We start from the raw sequence: 21,490 nt of genomic DNA on the forward strand, positions 1-21,490 counted from the left end.
CAGAGTGGTAAGACTCTTAAGCATATTAAAGCAATGCAAAAGACATGAAGGTACTCCTGAAAACTTAATAAGTGCTTACTTTTGCATGTTCTAATAAGATAATTTTATTTTATTTTATTTTTTTTAATTAGAATTAACCCTGAAAAACTTACTGACATCCAAAAGAGGTTGCAAGCTTTCTTAGCTCAAGATCAGGAGTTAAAAGACAAAGCTCAAAGGGTAAGTCATCTGCAGCAGTTGAATAGAACTGCTACTGAAATAACTGACCAACTCATATATACCCTAGCAGCAGTGTTTGGAACTGCTAAATTGTTCTGATTTTTAAGCTTTAAAGCGTGACATCAGTGGAAACAATAGTAATGTTTAGCAGTTGGTGGTGGGTTTGCCTGTGTAGCCTCTGTGAGTTGACGTGGGCTCTGGACCTGAATGCCTGAAGAGCCTACTGCTGCTGTACCAAAATGTTGTCATAGGTGAGGACATACTTATTTTAGAGTCTTGGGTATGAAAGTAATTTTTGATTTAGTAGTCACTAGCTGTTTGAGGGTTTTTTACTGTTTTGTTTGAGGCTTTTCCAGCTGTTTCAGACCCGAATATGGGGAGAAGTAACCCAATACACTAGTACAGGCTGGGACCAAATGGCTGGAAAGCAACTTTGTAGAAAAGGACCTGGGGCAGCAGGTTGTCCTAATGGACAACATGCTGAACATGAGCCAACAATGTGCCATTGCAGCAAAGAAGGCCACTGGGTAGCATCAGGCAGAGCATTGCTCAGAAGTCAAGGGAGGTGATCTTTCTCTTCCCCTCTACTGAGCCCTGTAGAGAGGCACATCTGGAGTGCAAAGCTTGATCATGGGCTTCTAGTGCAAGAAAGACATGGACACAGAATCATAGAATTGTTTTGGTTGGAAGAGATCCTCAGGATCATCGAGTCCAACCATAACCTAACTCTGACACTAAACCATGTCCAATACAAACCTACTAGAGGCAAGACCAATGAAGAACCAACCACAAAGAAGACTGAGCACTTGGAGTGTATCTCCTGTATTAGGAAAGAAGTGTAAATTAGATGGAGCCAGAGTCTTCTGAGTGGTGCCTAGTGACAGGAGAACAGACAAGAAAAATCTTTTATCATGAAGGTGGTTGAACAGTGGAACAGGTTGCACAGAGAGGCTGTGCAGTCTCTGTTGTTGGATATTAAATCTGGGCACGTTCCTGAGCAGCCTGCTCTGGTTGACCTTCCTTTAAGCAGGGGTTTGGACTAGACTGTCTCCAGAGTTCCCCTTCAACTTCAACTATTCTGTGATTCTGTAAAGCATAAGACTGTTAAATCAGTACAAATGTCTTTTTTTTTTTTTTTCATCATGTATCCTTGGTAGCACAATGGAGAGTAGGGCTGTGTACTGTGTTCTGTTCAGTAACCCTTTTGGTTGAAGAGGATAGGTAAATTGTTAGCTCTTCTTGAGAGGACTTTTCTTGCGGAGCTGGTATAGAACTTATTGAAATAATAATAATTAAAAATGGTTACTGAAAAGTAGCAGATCTCATTTCTTGCCTTAAAAACTTAAAAAAAATGAAACCATGTAGGCCTCACTTGCCCACTTAATCAATTTTTGTTTTCCTTTCTCAGTGGTAAAATCCAATGCATTGAATCATGCATTTTAGCTTTCATTTGGATTTAAAGGAGAAGCAAAATAGCTTACACTAGCTCTTCCAGGTATGATGGTGAAGTGTATGAAGAGGATTTCTTTGCTGTGCTGATTAATGTTGAGGGACTCCATTAAAAATACATGAATTCCACCAAGATTTTAGCAGGTTTGAGGGAGGTAGGAAAACTTACAATAACTGTATGGGTTCCTGGACCAGAGTGAACTAGTTGTTAAAGATACTTTCCACGGAAGATGGCCTGTGAAACATCTGTGGGCATCACACTGCCTCTTTTTGCTGTCACTAGACATATTTGCTGACCTTTCTCTGGTTTTGTAATATCTTCAGGCTGTGACCCCTTTGGGATAGAGCTTACTACTTGTGTTATTGAAGCGCTGCAGTATGTTGGTTTTCTGAGGCTCATTTGTTTCTAAACAGTGGGGATATTATGAGCCTACGAATTCTGTAGTTGTGCTAAATGTCTTCCAAACTATGCAAAATCAGGAGTTAAAATTGAAATGTGGGAAAACAAGATGATTAGAAATAACATAAGAAAATCTTTTAGGTAATTTTTTTTAAATACATGTAGGTCCAATTTAAAGAGCACTACCAAAGGCCATATGATCAGAAATCCATAAAGGCCAAAGCCTGAGAAATGAAAGTTCTACCCAAGGAGAAGATTGCTGGAATTCTGGGTTAGTGTAACTAACCTTCTATTTGTCTGAGCTGGCATGGGGATTGACGACACCTGAAGATATGCTCGTAAACCTGAGTGATAGGGCAAAATGAGAAGGGGATCATGAATGCTTAAAGATAGACTAGGAGTTGTAGCCTTTTTGCTGAACTCAGATGTAAAATGAGGCAAGTTGCGATAGTTAAAACTCTGAAGGTGAGGTTCATCTCACCTGTCTTTAGATGTCCCGTGTGAGATGCTCTGCCTGAGCTTTCATTGACAGCTGATAGAGAGGAATAGACATTTCTAGGGTGTATCCTGACGTAGATATTAATACCTTAAAAAGACTTTGGGATGGATGAATGGGGGTTTCTTTGAACTGGAGGTAACCTGCATGATGTGACCTCGCTTGATTGCCTGCAGTAAAGACACTTACTGTGTCAGAGGAATCTCATTCTTACTTTCCTGAACAAGGAGTCTTAAATCAGAGTGCCCAAGGAAGTCAGTGGCAGCTTTGTGAAGAAAATGTTAAAGGCAATGTTCAAGGGACTACTTTCAAAACTATTTTTGGCATTTAGGTATCCCAGGTTTTTGTAGTGCACAAAGTATTACTTACAGTATGTGGAAAATCAGCGTAAGCTTCATCCTAACATCGCACAGGCCGGGCGTACTGGTGGCACGTTACAGTCAGCTGCAGCTGCCATGGGAAGTTGCGCTTACACCAGTTTGTGTTAGAAGTGACAGAGCATCTGGTTGGGGGAAGATGAGAGTAGGAGGAAGTGAACATTATCTTAATTGGAATAAAAATACTATCAAACTTCTTTCTTTCTGGCTTTGGCCTTTTAAGATCTCTTAGAAGGCAGAGAAAGATCTGAATTGGGCAAAAGAAAATAATGATAAAGTTTAAAAATAGCACGAGAGTAAATTTCAACATGGGCTGCCTGTCAATGTTACAGATAAAAATCAAATTCATTTTGAGTTTTTTAAAATTGCCATTGCCTTTCAAGCTATTCTTGTTGCAGTTTTTAATTTATGAGTAGCAATGCAGTGTCATCTTCCAGACAAACTGTATGTACATTCAGTTTTTTAAAATCTTGAAGTATGGACAAGTGGTTTATCCCAGAACTATCCCTCCTTAATAAGATTTAAGGATGAGTGTTCAGACATACTATACAAATGTATCTCAGTAGTCTTACATATCAATGTGAACAAAACAATAAAAATAATGCAAATGAAATCCTGTCCTTGGGTCCTTATCTGAAGTGCTGGATTTTTCAGACATGGTTCTTGTGCTGTCTAGCCTGTCTGTTGCAAGCTGCCAAATTCTTGACATTTGTAAGAAAGTAATTCCCTCCCTGAGTGGATCAGATAGCAGTGAAACAGCTCAGCTACACACTGAAGTTCATGTGAGATGTAGTTTACTGTGTTGAGGGATGAGGTCTAAGTGATTGTGTCCTCTGAGCTTCTCGATTTACTTCAGGATGCTTTTAATTTGTTTAAAAAACAAAAAAGGAGATTCTTGGTTACTAATTGCTTCAACAAACTTCATCATTCATTTGATAGGACGTGGTTCCTCTGCTCTTGCTTGGAAAGAGAGAGGGTGAATCAGACTGGGGCTCCTTTGAAACTTTGCAATTCCTCTCGTGGACTGATGCTGCCTTTTGACATTTTGTGTAATTTTAGTATTTAACATGGTGATTCCTCGAATTGTGACAAGCAGTTTAAAAAATAATGTGTTTTTCTTGCGAGTTTGAAGGTTACTGTATAGGGGGTGTTGGGACACTGAAGTGACGTCTGTCTTTTGAATTCTTCATTGCACCCACGGGGACGTGCAGGGTGTTTATAGCCTGAGATTCCCGGCACGCCCTGGTACTTCGAATTCTGTCAAAACATCACACAAGTTGAATTGCATGTGTTTTCATATTTAAAATAATTATTTAAGAAATACATCAATAACTCAGAAATTAAATGTATCAGATCAGTACAACATAGTGCTTGTGGCCTTATGTATTTCTAGTACAATGATCTCAGGTGGTTTTGGGGCCTTTAGCTACTATTGTAATAGAACTGTAATATGTTTCTGATGCCCAACTTTAACATTTACCATAATGGTATAAGTTAAATTCATACAATATTTTTGTAATGTTCAGTTATTTAAAAAACCCTTGAAAGTGATATCAGAACAGCAAAAATAGTGGTGAACAACAGCAGCTGATAAAAGAGCAAGAAAAAAGTTCAGACAGACTGAACTTGTGCCTCAGCTGTCCAGTGTGTGTGTGCCCAGAGTGACCAAGTCTTAGGAGAGTGGAAAAAAAATCCAAGAGAGGTGACAGACAATGTTTTAGAAGGAGGTTGAAGTGAAGGTACTGAAATCAAATAACAATCAAAGGAGTAATTTGTTCTTTCTGTATTTCATTTATCTTTTTGTGAAGTAGAACAACTCTTCTATGCTATATGTAACTTTTCTAGTTTGGGTATAAACTCTTGGAGTAGGGAATATCTATTACTGGAAGTGTTTAAAATGCCTAAAAGAATAGAGAATAAGGTTGGCTGAACACTTTTATCATCATTATATTAATATTGAATAATCTTTGAATCATTTTACCATAATTAGATGCCTATTTCTTTGAATACAGAGCAATACTATCCTGCACCCAGTCCATGACAAGCTTGAAAAATTGTTTTGAGTGTTAGTGGGCTGAACCCTATTGACAGCTGATAGATGTGAGTTAGAATGTCTAGCATTTATTTGATGATTCATTGTAGGACCTGAGACATGTGCTAGAGGGGTGTTCTTTCTGCCCCTTATTTATCATTTATAAATTTCTAGACCATGTGTACCAAAGACATACTAGTCAAGTAAGTCACAGAATCACAGAATGTCAGGGGTTGGAAGGGACCTCAAAAGATCATCCAGTCCAATCCCCCTGCTGGAGCAGGAACACCCAGATGAGGTTACACAGGAAGGTGTCCAGGTGGGTTTTGAATGTCTCCAGAGAAGGAGATTCCACAACCCCCCTGGGCAGCCTGTTCCAGTGCTCTGTTACCCTTACTGAGAGGAAGTTTCTTCTCAAATTTAAATGGAACCTTTTGTGTTCCGGTTTGAACCCATTACCCCTTGTCCTATCATTGGTTGTCACCTAGAAGAGCCTGGCCTCGTCCTCCTGACACTCACCCTTTATATATTTATAAACATTAATGAGGTCACCCCTCAGTCTCCTCCAAGCTAAAGAGACCCAGCTCCCTCAGCCTTTCTTCATAAGGGAGATGCTCCACTCCCTTAATCTTCTTTGTTGCCCTACGCTGGACTCTCTCCAGCAGTTCCCTATCCTTCTTGAACAGAACTGGATGGCAATACAGGTTTGTAGGTTATCCAAAAGGCAGAATGAGATTTCTGCCTTGTGGGATGTAGCGACTCACACAGATCTTCAGATTTGTTGATGTTGCAACTCTCAGATTCACAGGAAATAGTTTTTGTTTAACCTGCTTCTTTCCATCTGCTGCTACAGAAAAGTAAGAGGCTCTGTCATCTATTTTTGTCACTGCTTGCTAGACAGCAATATATTAAAAAGATCTGTCAAATTTGAAGCCTTTTCGTAAGGTTTTAGATATCTTTGTAAACTGATTCATAATTTAATGTGAGCAAGCATTTCATTCCATGCGTGTTCCGTTCCACACTTTGTTCTTGGTAGCAGCTGTATGGATTGTGCTGGCGTCTTCCACTGCTGAAATTAATTGAAAGACATAATCTGGACAGGAAACTTTACGCCAAAAGTTAGCATTTGGAAAAATAAACAAAATTTACTTCTGTAATGAGGTGTTGAACAGGTTGCAAAATGCATCTCTTAGCTCTACCTATCTTAAAATTAATAGTTGTTATTCAGTTTTCCACGGGGAGAAGTATGACATGACTGCCTAATTTACTGCTTCATCTTTTCACCTTTGGAAATGTTTTTTTCTCTTATATGCCTTTAAAGAATACTAATAAGAGATTGATGCTCCTAACTGTTGGACCTTTCCCACCTGTACCTCAGGTTAACAAGAAATACGTATATATTTTTTAAATCCCACATGAATTGATACAATAATTTTCTCCGGCAGGTGCCTGTACATAGCAGAACAAGGGTGTGATTGTAGTATGCTTAGAAATAACACTATGAGTTTAAATTGCTGTTGTTAATAGTGTTTGCTGGTTTAAGTCTTGTGGTAGGAGTTTTGGCATGTTTTAGAAATTAGGTTACAAACAGCAGAAATCCAAGGGTCTTTTTTGATAGTTAAAATATTCTAGTATTTATGCTTCCAATGACAGGCAGAAATAGACTATGTAAAAGAAACATGAGGAAAATAAGAGTTTTTCCTTTTGGGAAGGATGAAGGGAAAATACAACACAAGATTAAGTTATTCTGTTAGGCATCGGTTCCAGTTTTCTTGGTGTAGGTCTGGGATTAATTGAAACTTCAACCTTGAACTGGACTTAGTGAATGTTTTGTAGTGAATTTGTTGTTCAGCTGAGTCGCATTCACCGACAGCGTGTATGTGATGAGCTGATGGCAGATGCGGGGCAATGTGAGTTATCCTGGGTCACAGTGGAAGGCAGCTGCATCGAGTTGAATCACTTTCTGTTAATGGCTGAAGTTGTAAGGACACCTCAGGGTGGTAGAAGCACAGTCTGTTCTTGCTTCCACGCAATTCACGTGTCAGAATAGCAGAGCAACACTCATAAAAGCTGGGAGAAAAATAAAAAAGAATTACTGATGTTTCCTTCTGAGTAATTTGCCATGTTTTCTTTCTAGCAAAAATAACATGACATACCGTTGGGAAATTCAGTCAACTAATGTGCATTTAATGGAATATTTGAATACTTGAAGTCACATCACTTCTGTAGTATAGATAAATTTCGACTGATGGGTATTGGGTAGAAAAATTTCAGTCTGAAATCAATGTTAGATCACTTAAGAGTGGAATTATATTTTCTGTTTAGAGCAACAGTGTAATGTTAGTTTCATGTGTTGGTAATTTAATGGTTTCTTTTTTGTTAAATACTTTTTTTTTTTCTTTCAGTGTTTTGTATCCTACTTGCGTTCTGTTTACCTAATGAAGAATAAGGAAGTATTTGATGTTTTCAAATTACCTCTAGCAGAATATGCACTGTAAGTATGATTGACTTGGAAAGTGAAAATGGTATAGTGAGAAGTTTTGCAGTGTGTGGTAGCTTTAAACAGCTCTTTTGTCTGTATTAACACACAAAATTGGACATTCTTGTAACGTATTTACAGTTTCACATTTATGCTGTACTTTTGTATAATTGCAAAGACATTCTAAACAGAAATTATGTATAAAACGAATATCTCTATGAAGAGAGCTCATACAGCAGAAGTTACATTTACTGTATACATAGAGGACAAAATTTGTGAAGTAAAACAACAGAGTACAGTAGTTCTTATTTTTTTCTAATTCATATTTGCCTTTCAACCTCGTATTTAAATGCCAACCTGTAAAGCGTATAATTTAAAAAGAAATTGGAATATCTAAATATAGTACGTTGCAATCTCTTTTGAGTGTGACTGGGACATTGCTCCTTGGACATAAATTATTTTTCAGAAGATCCAGTGCACTTGGTAGAGATGAAACATCTGCACTGGACTGAATAGCATCTATTTTGCTATGTCTGCTTTTGTACATATATGTGAATCATTCCATATTTTGTATGAGAGGGAAATTAATTATGACAGGTTGACTTTACAGATGAAAGCCATCTGAGATTGTTTTAAGTTGTGAAGTTTTTGAATAATCTCATGGGGCATAGGAAAGTCAGAAGGGAGCAGTAAGGTGCTCAAAGATGCATGGTAAATTAATTTTACATCTCTAGAATTTCAAACAGAGAAGATTTACGTCTTCAAACTTGTCAGAACGTGGCATAATGAACTAAAATGTGACAAATTACTAGACTGTAAAACACCTGGTCTTCCTGTGCTGCAGTTAACACAATTATGTTTTTTAAGGTACATAAGCCTATTGTAAAAGATGCTTTCTTACTTTATGGACTGAGAAATTTTTAAGAAGGAGAAATAACAAAAACTTGAAACATTTCACCATGTGAAGTGCCTGCCGCTTCACCTCTGTGATTTGTCAGCATCCTTAAAGCGTTATTGTAGGTCTTACAGTGCTGACTGTAAGGGGTAGTGGCTGAAGATTAGGGCAAAGAGGGGTGACCACACGGATTTAACCAGTGCATTAAGAAAGCAACTGACAGGTGGTGGTAATGCTGAATTTCTGGAATCCCAGTGCCTCTTTCTGGATTTCAGCAGGGTGTGCCATCTATTGTCTGATGCTGATGTGCGGAGAATGGTCCAGTTCTGTTCTTCTCAGGCTTCTGTACCAGGATTTGGTCCTTCATCGAAGTCAATTCTAATGCCAGCTTTGCAAAGTTACTAAGAAGACATTCCTGTACAAAACTGGAAGAAACCAGACAGTTGTTTGGAGGGGTTAGCGGAGGCCTAGTCAAGACTGTGAAATAAATGGAAGTGTAATCAAAAAGTCAGAAGATAATAAATCTGGGAGAAAATCTGGGGACTCTGCTCTGAATGAATGGTTTGTCACACTTCTTCCCTGCTCCTCAGACTGCTAGTTTACCAAAATACACCCTGCAGTCCCCAGCTTTCAATTCAGTGCACATCCACTGATACAGTGGATTGATCGGCTTAATTTATCCGAGAGGCCCTCCAAGTCTGGTACATTTGAATTCTGCATTCAGAAACAACCTTGGCTTATGTTCTGCGCACAAACTCAGGGCAAAACCTGGAACGAGAATCCTTTCTTCCCTTTCCGTTCTGTGTGTTTTCTCTGAAAAGTATTTCAGCCTTTCCATGGAGATTTACTGCTAGCTTGATAAATATTACTCTGCTAAAAATCCTGCAGAGAAAACAGGCTGCTGTCAGGTTTGCATTTCAGTCTGTCAGGCTGTTCCCCACTTGCTCCGTTGCTCACTTGCCTGGCACATCTGTGCACTGAGATTCTCCTGAGCTCTGTTGATTGAGTCTGCAGAAAAGCAGTAGTATTTTTGATTTCTATATATTACATAAAATTATGTATATCTTAAAGTTATTATATATCTAGAAAGCAATATATATAAAGAATAAAAAGGGTGTGTGTGCATGTCTATACGCCTATATGCATATGTATTCTAGAGACTGGTCACCTTTATGCTATGGTACATTAGTATTCTCTTCAGTATCCTCGCATTACAAATTGCTATCAAGTACAATTTGCTGGAGAAAGACTTGCAAAGGCCTTGTGTTAACATAAGCACCATTTAGGTTGGGTGAAGGAGAGCCTCGATGCCTGCATAAAAGAGAAATTTGTCTCTTCATTGCAAAGGACATCTTTGAAAACATAAGAAACTGTAAACAAGCAACAGGATGGAAAGGAATAATTAGGTAGTCTGGCCTCCTGGATAGAAGACAAGGTAAAGATGAGGCAGGGATTCAAAATACTGTTTCTCAGGTGCTTTATTTTGTTAAATGCTGACATACATATGTATATGTCAGTCTCCAGGGGCAGATCTTAACAGACGAGTGTGCTGGCTGGACAGTTTAGACACAGCTCTAAGGGGTTGCCAAGGAAGGTAATTTCCTCTGTGATTTTCGTCATGTCTTCCAGGAGAAATGAAGCATATTTTTCTCTGTTTGTCCCTGTATTGGTGCATAGAGAATAAATAAATCAGGTTGAATCCAAGTTATTTGGGAAATGTCTGATACACACAACTTAGTACCCAGCTAATTTTGCAAGTATTGCGTACGAATCAGTGTTACAAAGCCTTAGATAGCTGCAAGTGCTGTCAGGTCTGTAATGGGTGATACCAAGATACACGACCCATCTGTCCACATCTGTCTGTCCTCTCGCTGACCAGGGAAGACACTCATTGTACTCTCACCCCAGTCCCCCTGGCTGTGGATATAGACCTGACCCTTAGCGCGTGCTCAGGGCAGAGGGTTTGGCTCATTGTCTTGCTTCAGCTGCTGTGAGCGAGTGCAGGGCTGCCTGTCTTGTCACCCAGACAGAGCCCATCACAGGCTTTGCACATCTCATTATCCGTCTGCTGGTTCTTGGCCCTTCTCACTGCCCTTGTACTTCCTTTTCTAGACCCTGTCTCCTTCAAACTAAAAAGCCTGCCCCTTATGGCTTTTTTCCCTGGTTATTTCTAGTCTTCATACACCTGTAACCAGGCTTTGTGTTTCTCCTATGTAACCTCATCTGGGTGTTCCTGCTCCAGCAGGGGGTTGGACTAGATGATCTTTCGAGGTCCGTTCCAATCCCTAACATTCTGTGATTCTGTGTGATTCTCATGCTGTTACCTAGTTATTCTTGGCCTCATACAGTATAGCTCCTGTGGACCTCCATACTCCTTCCAACGATCTGTAGGGTTTGGGCATTTCTCATGCAACTCCTTCAAGCACCTGTGAGATCCAGCCATCCCTTTCTGAGCTTTCTGTAAGTACCTCTGTAAGCTTCGGAGCTTTCTGGTCCTGCAGTGAAGATCTCTGAACAAGCTGCAGCCTCCTCTCTCAAAGTCCAGGGTCATTCATCCTGGTTTCTTCTAGGATCTTGAGCTACCTGTTCCCATAGTGCAGCCAAGCCCGCTATTGACCTTCACTCACCTTAGAAGTAAATATACTTGCTTACACATAAGCAACAGTTCAAGTAGAGTGCCTCTGTGTTGGCTAATTGAGTTAACTTGGAGAAATGGTCTTTAATGCACTCTAGAAACCTCTTTTGCTTGTGCTCTGCTGTGTTGGCCTTCAAGCAGGTGTCAGGGTGGCTCAGGTACCAAGAGCACCAGACCCTGCAACTGCGATGTGGAGGCTTCTTGTGCTTTCCTGAACAAGGCTACATCTCAGTCTTTTAAGTGACTGGTTTCCAACCATGACATCCTCTTTTTTGGCCTTCTCTTTGATCCTGACACATGAATTCTTGATTAGCTTGGCCCTCCTTATTTTTAGTAGAGTACCGTGTATTTGAGCTCTTTCATGTAGAGGACTAAAACTGGCTAGTCAAATAAATAGCACGGCAAAAGCAATTTCTCTGTTCGTTTTGGTTATTAATTCAGACCATCTGGAAAGCCTGTTAATTCAGATTTGTGTCACTTCAGTTGATTTGATTTCTTCTGTTTTCAAGTGATTGCTCGTCTTCTGAAAACATTTTAAATGTTAAATGTAGAAGGCAAGTAATACACTCTTCTTCTCTTGAAATAGTTTCTGGGAGTATTTAACCTTTTTCAGGCTACTTTAAATCTTTGTCTGAACCTGTTCTACAGTGGAAGAAATCACTCCTGTCAAGGGTTAAGATTTCGGGGTGACAATCAAACTCTGACAGATGTATTGTTAACTTCCTCTCCCCCCCCACTTCCCCCTGTTGCCCCTCCCTCTCCCCCTTTCCCACCAAGGACAGGCGATCGGGAGGGAAAGAAGGACAGAGAGAAGAGAGTTGGAAAAATTAAAGATGTTTTACTAATGCTACTACTAAGAATAGAGAAAATAATACAAAATATACAAAACCGATCTTGAAAGTCTCAGCAACTGCAGAGCCAGCACCCAAAGTCCTGGATTAGACTCTGCAGCCAACCGGAGCTGGATTCAGTCTCTCACTAGGCCTCAGTTCACAGGGACGACCAGCAAGGTCCTCTCCTAATGATGGCCATAAGCAGAAGGAAAGGAAAAAGGGCCGAGATCCTCATGATCTCCCACTTTTATATGAAGTATTCACGTGAATGGAATGTTATACACCGTTGGTCACCGGTTTCTCATTGCCCCTCTTGCGAGATGTCCATCCGTGCTTATCAATAAGTTTGCATTCCATTGCTAGGTTTACCAAAACATGTGTCGGGTTCTCCAGGAAAATGCAGCTAATATGAAGGCTTTAGCTGACAGGCAAAATTCACTAGAAAAGAAACTTGTTTTTTAACAAAACCAGGACAACTGCACTGTGTTCAGATCATTCTGAAGAAGTTCATTAACAGAATAGGTCTTATGTTTAGTAAACATAGTAACTTAATATTAGAATGAAGCACTGACTTCTGCAAAACTGCTGCACACTAATTTTACACAAGTGACCTCAAATTCTTTACAACTGGCTCATATTTCAGAAGAGACTGAAAATCTTCTAGGTGTGGATAAGGAACTCTTGAAAGTTAAAAGATTGTACTGGTCTTAAATTTCCTGTTTAATATGTTTTGTGCAAGGACAGATTTTGCTCTGAGTATCTAAGATTCTGACTTTTTAAAGAATTAAGAGAGATGCTGAATCACAGAATGTCAGGGATTGGAAGGAACCTTGAAAGATCATCCAGTCCAATCCCCCTGCTGGAGCAGGAACACCCAGATGAGGTTACACAGGAATGGGTTTTGAATGTCTCTGGAGTAGGAGACTCCACAACCCCCCTGGGCAGCCTGTTCCAGTGCTCTGTCGCCCTCGCTGAGAAGTTGTTTCTTCTCAAATTTAAGTGGAACCTTTTGTGTTCCAGTTTGAACCCAACCCAAATATAGGCATAGTGGAGTTACCATATTAGTGTAGACATACTCAGGATCTTTGTATAACATAACTAAACCTCAGTTTGTTACACCATTCATGTGAATTAATTTTCAGAAATGTTTAAGGTTTGATTTTCCTTATTCAATAGCAAACAAAACTGATATTCCTCTTAAAGCCATACAATGTTCTTTCTTTAGAGTTTTACTCTTTTAATTTGTTTCCTGAAAATCATTGTCAAGCTGTTTTGAATTAAAGGAGTTATCTGAGCATTGTAGGTGTTTTGTTCAGTTCCTTCTACGTATTCCCTGATCAATGTTAGGGAATGATGATGTTTGGCCACCTAAGTTTCTATTGATGAATAGAACTATCTGCTGTACTTTCATTTGTAGTAGCAAAATAATCCATTGGTTTCAGTATTGCTTTTAGAAGCTGATTTAAAATGTCTTTCTATAAGATCTTGCTCCCAACAAGTCATCGCATTTCACACCAAAATATGGAACAGGACTGTGTTTTGGTTTATCAGCTGAATTTGTGTTGCTGTTTTAAGGCCACCACAGTCTGAGGACAGCATTGGGGTGTTAGCATATTTTTAGTTTTCTCTGTTAGAATTTATGAAATCTCGCCAAATAACTTACCTGCTTTTTGTATTTATGATAGAACCTTGCACATTTCTTATTCCATAAGAGTGTGTGAATGCTAGCATGAAAATCAAAGAATAGATGTACCTTCAGTCGGAGTAGGATTGCGGTCTGAGTCACATCTAATGCAGTAATGAAAACTAGCATTACCCTTTCTAGTTGATGGAAAGAAAAGCTGGTCTATATTTTTGGGTGTTTTAGTTTGACTGAACTCTAGATTTGGCAAATGATCAAGAAATAAATTCTAAAGAAACTGTCAGATCTTACAGCATGAAGAAACTTAATGGTGGTAGAAATTGTTCTCTGAAATATGCTAAAGAAAAGAGGCAGTATTGGGCCAAAATGCTGACATTTCTTTGAGAAATTATGTAATTAAAAGTGTTTGGGGATTGTTTGTACACAACTTTTTTAGAACTTATCCACTCTTACTTTCTTATCAAATTTGACCATACCACCTTGTCTCTCCCCGAAGTCTAAGGGCTGTATTCTTTCGGTTCAGATCTCGATTGAATTCTGATACCACTGGTCTTTTTTGGTAGAGTTGATAAGCAGTGTAGAAAAATTGGCCAACACTAACCAGTAATTAATTTCATGCAATTATTAAGGATGACATCAGTGCAGAACAGCAATCTGACAGGTGCGATTTCATATTTGAATGAGAAAAGCTGTGCTGAAGTCTCCACATCATGGGCTACTGTTTTTGACTTTTTTTTTTTTTTACTTTTCCTATGGAGAGAGTTTCTTCACCATGTCAGCTTTTTCTCTGTAGTGATAATCTTTGATACGAGCTCTGGAGACACAGAAGAGAAGCTGTGACAATATTGGAGTTTGCAACCCCGTGTACATTATATGTCTGTCTGCATGAGAAAGAGAAATGAACAGACATTGCGTAGTTGCTGCACGGTTCTACAACTTGTAGTACTTTGTCAACAGTTTACAGCGATAGTTTATGTAGAATAGTGTTGCGAAATCTGGAAAAGCCAAAAAATGTTTACCTTGCAAAGGATTTTTCATGCTACTCCAATCCCCTTGCCGAAGAGGTTGCATGTTCACCTGTGTTGAGGCAATCTCTTTAGATGTGTTTTACCCTGGTGTTAAGACCCCAGTCCAGGTTTGAATCTCCTCCAGCGTTTTCTGCGTTGGTTATTTTTGTTCCAGTTAGTCAGCAAGCCCAACTTCAACACATGGTTTCATTGCAAAGGTAATTAGTGCTAGCTGTCAAACCCTGAAACAAGTTTACGTTCGCTGGTTGCTCTACTTTTGATTCGTCTATGTGTTGTGTTATCCCCTCAGCGTTGCACTGTCAGTAAACGTGCAAAATACACTGGATAAAAACTTTGTTTTTTTTTTTTCTTTTCATAAAATCCTATTTGCTTTACTATTGATGTTAATTGCTTATAAAAGAACAGTATTTGGTTATCAGAAATACTTAAACAAAATCAACTTTCCTTCAAAATTAGTGCTTTTATTTATTGAAAAGCTTATTCCTCATCCTAAAGATGAGGGCTGCTTTTTGGTTGCAAGTCCACTTTTCAGTGTTTTAACCTGTGGCCAGTACCGAAAGTGCCCCATTTAACCCCAGTTGTGGTTGTGTTTGGTTGTTTGCTGTTTGAACAGGATGCTATTAACAGTTGAAGGCTCTCCAGGGCCTACAGTCCACTCTTGTCGCTTTGCAGAACCACTTGGGTGCTTCATGGACTGTTTGTAAAGACATTTCCACCAGGGAGTATGGATTTGATTTTTCTCCTTTGACATAACTCAAGTTTCCTTTGTTGAGAGCTGTATGATGAAGAGAAGACATAATGCTGTCTACTTGAAATGAGCAGCGCTTGAGGAAAATGTGTCACTGTGCGCAGTCTGAGTCAAATGAGACTGTTTTTTTATATGTGTTTGTGCATATATATATATATATATGTATGTATATATACAGGCATTTTAGTTGGTTAAATAGCGCACTCCTTTGCCGAGTGTACCTACAAGCCCTGTGCATTACAAACACTGTGAGTTCTGTACTGTGTATGTTTAAATGTAGCTGTAATCTTTATGTGTTCCTTGCATAGTAACAGTGCCCTCCACAATTTTTATTCAATTAGTGAGACAGCTCATGAAGTCTGAAAGGGACTTCAATATTGCTTTTTTGAACTTGGATTTGATAGGTGTAATAATAGTGGGCAATTGCAAAGTTTACTGAAGTCATTGGAGACAGAGTGTCTGTTCTCCTTCAATGCTCTCTGGTATTGTTACTATACAGTATTTTTTCTTTTGGGCTAATTTTTGTCTCTTTGTAGAGTATTAGCATAACCAAATTGTCACGAATAACTGGGTAAGATAATAGTCTTGTTGGCACTGCTAGTTACGTATGCCATGAAAGTAAAGCCTTGCTGTAGAGGTGTGCAGGCAGGTGAGATTTCCTTTAAGAGGGAAATGTCTCTCCATTAGCTTTTTCTGCAATTAGTTATTTATCCTTACTTTGTTCTTCTAATCTTTCCATCATGGCGAGATGGATAATGTTCTGGGTGCATTTCTGGTGGTGAAGGACACTGACAAGAGATCAATGCTGTCTCGCTCCTTGACATGACATCTGTGTATCTTCAATGCCAAATTACAGTGGTGTTTCTCCCACCATATTTTACTGTGAATTGTAGATAATTTGTGCGTCTACAACTTTTCAGGTTATTCATTTACTTTCTTTCCTGGGAGGATTTGTAATTGTTCTTGAGAATTCTCAGTTATTTCACGTCTCTTCCTCCCTCAGTGTTCACTTGCATTTTTCAGGCTAGATTGTCCAGCTGTAGGCTAAATATTGTTTTGTAAATATGCTGGGCAAAATGTATCAATCTGAATTACCCTAATTAAAATCAAATAATTCGAGCCATCGATGAGGGCTTCCAGTTTGGTCAGCTTTTGTGTATCTACCTTTCAGATTAATTTATTTGTTTAATCCTTTGCTTTAGATCACTTGGTCTGGCAATGGCACCTCGTGTGAGATTTCTTCAAAGAGTTCAGAAACAGCTGAGTGCAAAGGAAGCAGCTAATGGAATGGATCACTTGAAGGAGACAGAGCAAGATAAAAATAGTGTCTCCTCAATAGACAAGGAAGGAGTGGAGAAATGTGGAACTGATGCCAATAGAAAGGTGTCTGGTTACAAAACAAAAGGAAAAGAGAGAAGGAGAGAAACTGAGGAATGTTCTGCTTCCAGTGAAGGTGCTGAGGAGAGTTCTCAGTCTGAGGGTGAATCAGAACAGGTATCTGAGGAAGAAGAGGAGGAAAAAGAAGTTCCTGTACCAAGCAGGGTTCCCAACACAGACTCCATGCAGTTCTTTGAAGGTGATGATGAGGATGATGATGATGATACTAAAGATCTTGATTTGCTGACGGTGAAACGACGGAATGTTTTTGGTGTGGAAGCTCAAGATAATCCAGGACTGGTAAGTTCACTTTATTTTAAGGCTTATGAATTGTAATGATTTTATTTTGGGTGTACTCTAAATAAGGAGGAGGAGAAAAGAGAAAATTCTGCTCTTAGCAGAGAACTCGTTTGAACTCAGATGTGCTGTCCATATGTATTGAAAGTTAGAAATGCTCCTAAAATATAAGTGGTGTCACTTATGCTTTTATCATTTTATGTTATGAGCAGAAAGTAATTTTATTTGCATACTGAATGTCCTTGTAGTTGCTTTCATGTACGAATAACATGATTTGAGTATCTGGGAAATTTTGACAGTTTTAATTTTTATCACTTACTAATTCGCTTGTACCTCTCTAAAGTTAGCTGCCATTTTCAGTCATGATTTTGACGCTGAACTGCAGTTTATGGCACCGGGAACCAAACTGCAAAAGATGATGAGCTACTTCCCGATACAAATTTTAACAAGCGATCTTTACAATAATAAAACCTTCAAACCATGATTTTTACTTTCAACAGGACCAATTCCTATTAGGAATTGAGCCAGTATCAGAGAGAGGGAGTGCATACATTTCTTGTAAAGCATGGTTATAAAGGCTTATTAAAAGTATTCATGTAGATCTTTCATTTCCTTGGTGAGTAGCTCTATAATTCAGGATTTCTCTATGCTTGGTATTCTAAGAAATGTTGCTTTCATTTATTCTTTAAATACAATGTTATAACAAGTGTTATTTTTTTTTAAATTATTATTTCTATAAAGCAGATTTGGTATGTGCATGTTGTGATTTTTTTATATATGCTTTGCTATCTAGCAACTATATCTCTGTAGTAAAGAGATCCAAGTGAACTACCCGTCTGCTTCAGCAAGATGTTTTTCTGAACTTATATGCATGCAACGGGAGCCTCCTGTTAAGGGGAGTATTTATTTTTCCAACTGGTATTTTAAATCTTTCTTTTTCTGTGTTGTTACTTAACAGCACAGGGCATGAACTTATGCTAATCAGCCCACTAGCTGCATTTATAAGCAGCATCTTTATTTAGTATTTAGTGAAGTGTTATAAACTAGATTTATCAGCTCACTTTGAAGAAGAGCAGTTGCAGTCACCGCCCATGCTCTCTCCTCTACTACTAGGAGGCTGCTGTGGGTTTCTCTCCTGTCCCAGAACTATGGGAGGAGGATGCTCCTGGCGTTACCTTTTTGTTCCTGTTATTCTAAGCCTGAGATGTCGTACTCTGGCACAGCCACTGCCTGGCAGTAGCTTATATTAATCAATAAATTTCAGTTTCATGTAGAAAAGATATGGATGTTTTAAAAACAAAGTGGAGTAGAAAGATTTCTGCTTTATATAAAGAATGAAGAATTTCATATTGCACCCACAATTCTCCATGCTGAAATACAGATATAATTTCATGTTGCTTTTGTATGTCGGAAAGTGAATTGAGAAATTTTGATCAGGAAATGGTAAAAGGAGAAACTTCGATGTAAAAGAATGAACAAAAAAAGTTATGAAAAATACCAGTTATTTAGAAAGTAATTTGGAACCTCATTGAGTAACCTCTTAGCAGTTTTCCAGTGTTAAACATTAATAGGTTAGTTTATGCTCAGGCAAGTCAGACATTATTTTCTGTGATTCAGCTTTGATAAACTGCAGTGGGGGTTAGTGGTTTGTACTTGAAATGCCAGTGTGGAAGATGTATAACCTGAAACCTCTTGTACACGGGGGCATAAAATGAAATAATTATTCTTCTAAGCATCTGAGAACAAAAAAATCAAGTTTCAAGATCTGTATCGTTAAGAACTTACATATAATTTAAATAATCTCTTACAGAAATGCCTACAGTAGTGCAATATGTAATTTTCAGAAAACAGAAATGCAGAGGATACTATGCCTGACTGTGGGAACTAGTTTTGATAGGTGCATATGGTAGTGTGGTGTGTTTCACCTTACGGTACTGTGAAAATTGTTGATAGATTGAGGAATGCTTTAAATGTAAGGATTCTATTTTCAGTAGGATAACAGAGTAAAGGTTTCTATCACTAACCATGTATTGTCTTTTAATGTTTTGATAGACAAATGTACACAATAGAAATTACATAGATTCAGGCATTGTGCATCTTTTATTTCGTGTATACCTCAGCACCACATTTTATGGCTGTCAAAACAAACTGATGACTTGCATCACATCTTGTATTTTCTCCCATTTTGTTTCTTTTCTGGATAGAGGTTTAGAAGCGATTATTACTTCAGTCAGGTAGATGGGTTCGTCTCTAAAGCGTTAGAAAGACCTGGTTCCCCAGGGGTGTGAGGAACCAGGCAGTGTGTGTGGGGTGTTGCTGTTGCTGGGTTGCCCTTCGTGGGAGGATTTGGGAACCGGTCTGGGTACAGTGTAGGGGACCATTGCTGCATTTCCTGGATGAGGCAGTGCATTAATTAATAATATCAAATGCTGCAGAGATTCTAGGGCTATGAACATACAGTATCTACTTGGCTATATCGGTTCGGAGGGTTTTAAATATCTTCTGTGTGCTATAGAAGAGAGGACTCCTGTTGAAACATTATTATGTGATAATCTAATTGAGAGATAATGATTATGCCCACAAAGGTTGAATTCAGTTTCAATTTATGCTTTTAATGTCTATAATTGATTTTACAATTTCACTATTCTTATTGAATGCTTATTGTTGACAGCGAAACAGTCCCACTGTGGTTGTTGAGCTTCAGGATGTTTTTGTAAATGGAAACATTGCGTTCAGCTTCTGTTTTGAATAGGTGTTGTTAGAGACACTGTTGATTCCTTGTCCTTGTGCCTCCCCGGGCCCCTCCAGCAGAAGGAGCAGGAGGCAGCATGAGGCTGGATCCAGGGATCCTGGGGGTGGTTGATGTGCCCTGATCTTCGTTGCAAATGGGGTGGGCTCATCTGTCTTTGTAACAAGGGAAAGGAACTGGGCAAAAGGAGCAGAAGTTGATGATAAGGTGGAAGGGAATTTGTGTGACTTGCTTAGAACATTTAGTTTTTGTTGAATGCCCATGGTAGCCACCCTAACAGTGGAAGAGATGTCGTGGTGTGCAGTGAGACACATCTGATGTTAGTTCCTCTTAATAGCACGACTTGCAGCTTGATTCCACTCTTTCCTCTTTCTGTGGCCCTTGGCCACATACATTCTCTGTCTTGTGACAACAGATCCAAAGAAAAATCTCTTCTCTCAGCACTGCTGTATAAAAGAAGCAGCCTTGGATAAGGTGAAAGACCTTGGCAGATATTAGAATTTTGTTATGAGCTTCTGAGCTCATTTTTAAGAGGTAGTCAATAGCTGCCCTACTTATGAATTTTACTTAAATATGTCAGGATTTTTAGCTGGTGATGTAACTCATGGGACTTATTTAGAAGTACGGTGTTCTTATGAATAAAAAGAAGGTCAACTGTATGCATAAAGCCATTACCAGATATGGAGTATTTAGCTGTTGTGTTAACATTATGGAAATAATTAGTTTAAAGTGCATTTAACAATATTAACAGTATTGATGTTGCAAAGACTGCAAGTACTCCCTGGTTACAACCTTTGTTTTTAATGCTAATTTTATGAAATTGGTTGTTGCATTTGGAAATGCAAAGGCTATACTACTTAAACTTCAAACATTATTTGAGAACTAAGATTAAGTTTATAGTATTTTTATTGGTTTTGTTTATACTTTAATTTTAGTCATATTGTCAGACATATCACAGACTGTCAGACTTGTCTTCTGCTGTTGAATTTTCTGTTTTAGTACAGAGAAAATTAAACTATGGAGCTCTTAAGATTGCCGTGACTCCTCTATTCCCGCATCTCTTGATTTATGGTCACCTAAAACTTTTCAAGTAGGGTACTTACTGGCTGTTTGGAACACTGCAGTAAGCATAAGCTTACAGAGAGCTGCCTTAAATAATACTCGCACATTCCTTGGAGTTAGTCTGGACTCTGGACGAGCCTGCTGTTCAATACTGTACCTATGGAGGGAAATTATTTTATTTGTTGTGATTCTGTCTCAGCTAGGTGGCTTGCCTTGTAATCCAGTAATATTACATACAATGACATTCTCTTACACTTCTCAGACACATGAACACTTTAAACTGAAATATTATGACCTGGATATGTATAATAGATGTTTATAAAACCAGGAGAGAACAGACAAGGATAAATCTCCCTAACTAGAGGTGATAGGGGAGTCTGTGCCAAGGAACAGGAAGAGATAGCTAGTTGTAGTGTGGACTTTGCAGGGAAAATGGATCAAGTAAACATAAATCCATGTACACCAAAATGAGGACATAGTCCTCTAGAGTTTTCTTATGTGATGTTGAGGAGAAAGCTTGTTACCACCCAGAGAAATAAAAATTTATTTTCAGAGTTGTGATTCATCTTTATTGCTTCTCTTACATTAACTTTTCCTTCTGAATGGGATGTGTCTCCTTCTGTTCCATGAGAGATTTTAGCCAGTCCTGTGTTTATATACTGCTTTTTCTGTGTGAAGCATCTTCTCATTCCTCTTACCAGCTCTTATTCTTATGCTTTCATATTAATTTATACTAAATGTGTGCTTTTGTCTCCATGATGCTTTTCAGGGG

General features: G+C 38.7%; 1 protein-coding gene across 1 annotated transcript in view; it reads left to right on the top strand.

Moving 5' to 3' along the window:
- The window catches only part of DDX10 (DEAD-box helicase 10), a 180,361-nt gene that overhangs the window by 39,253 nt on the left and 119,618 nt on the right, over positions 1 to 21,490 (top strand). The window contains exons 11-13 of the mRNA XM_065831453.2: positions 132 to 219; positions 7,379 to 7,467; positions 16,436 to 16,910. Coding sequence (XP_065687525.2) covers positions 132 to 219; positions 7,379 to 7,467; positions 16,436 to 16,910 — 652 coding nt within the window. The remainder of the gene's footprint in view (positions 1 to 131; positions 220 to 7,378; positions 7,468 to 16,435; positions 16,911 to 21,490) is intronic.

This window comes from Patagioenas fasciata, chromosome 1 (genome assembly GCF_037038585.1).
Source record: "Patagioenas fasciata isolate bPatFas1 chromosome 1, bPatFas1.hap1, whole genome shotgun sequence".
Taxonomy (NCBI): Eukaryota; Metazoa; Chordata; class Aves; order Columbiformes; family Columbidae; genus Patagioenas; species Patagioenas fasciata.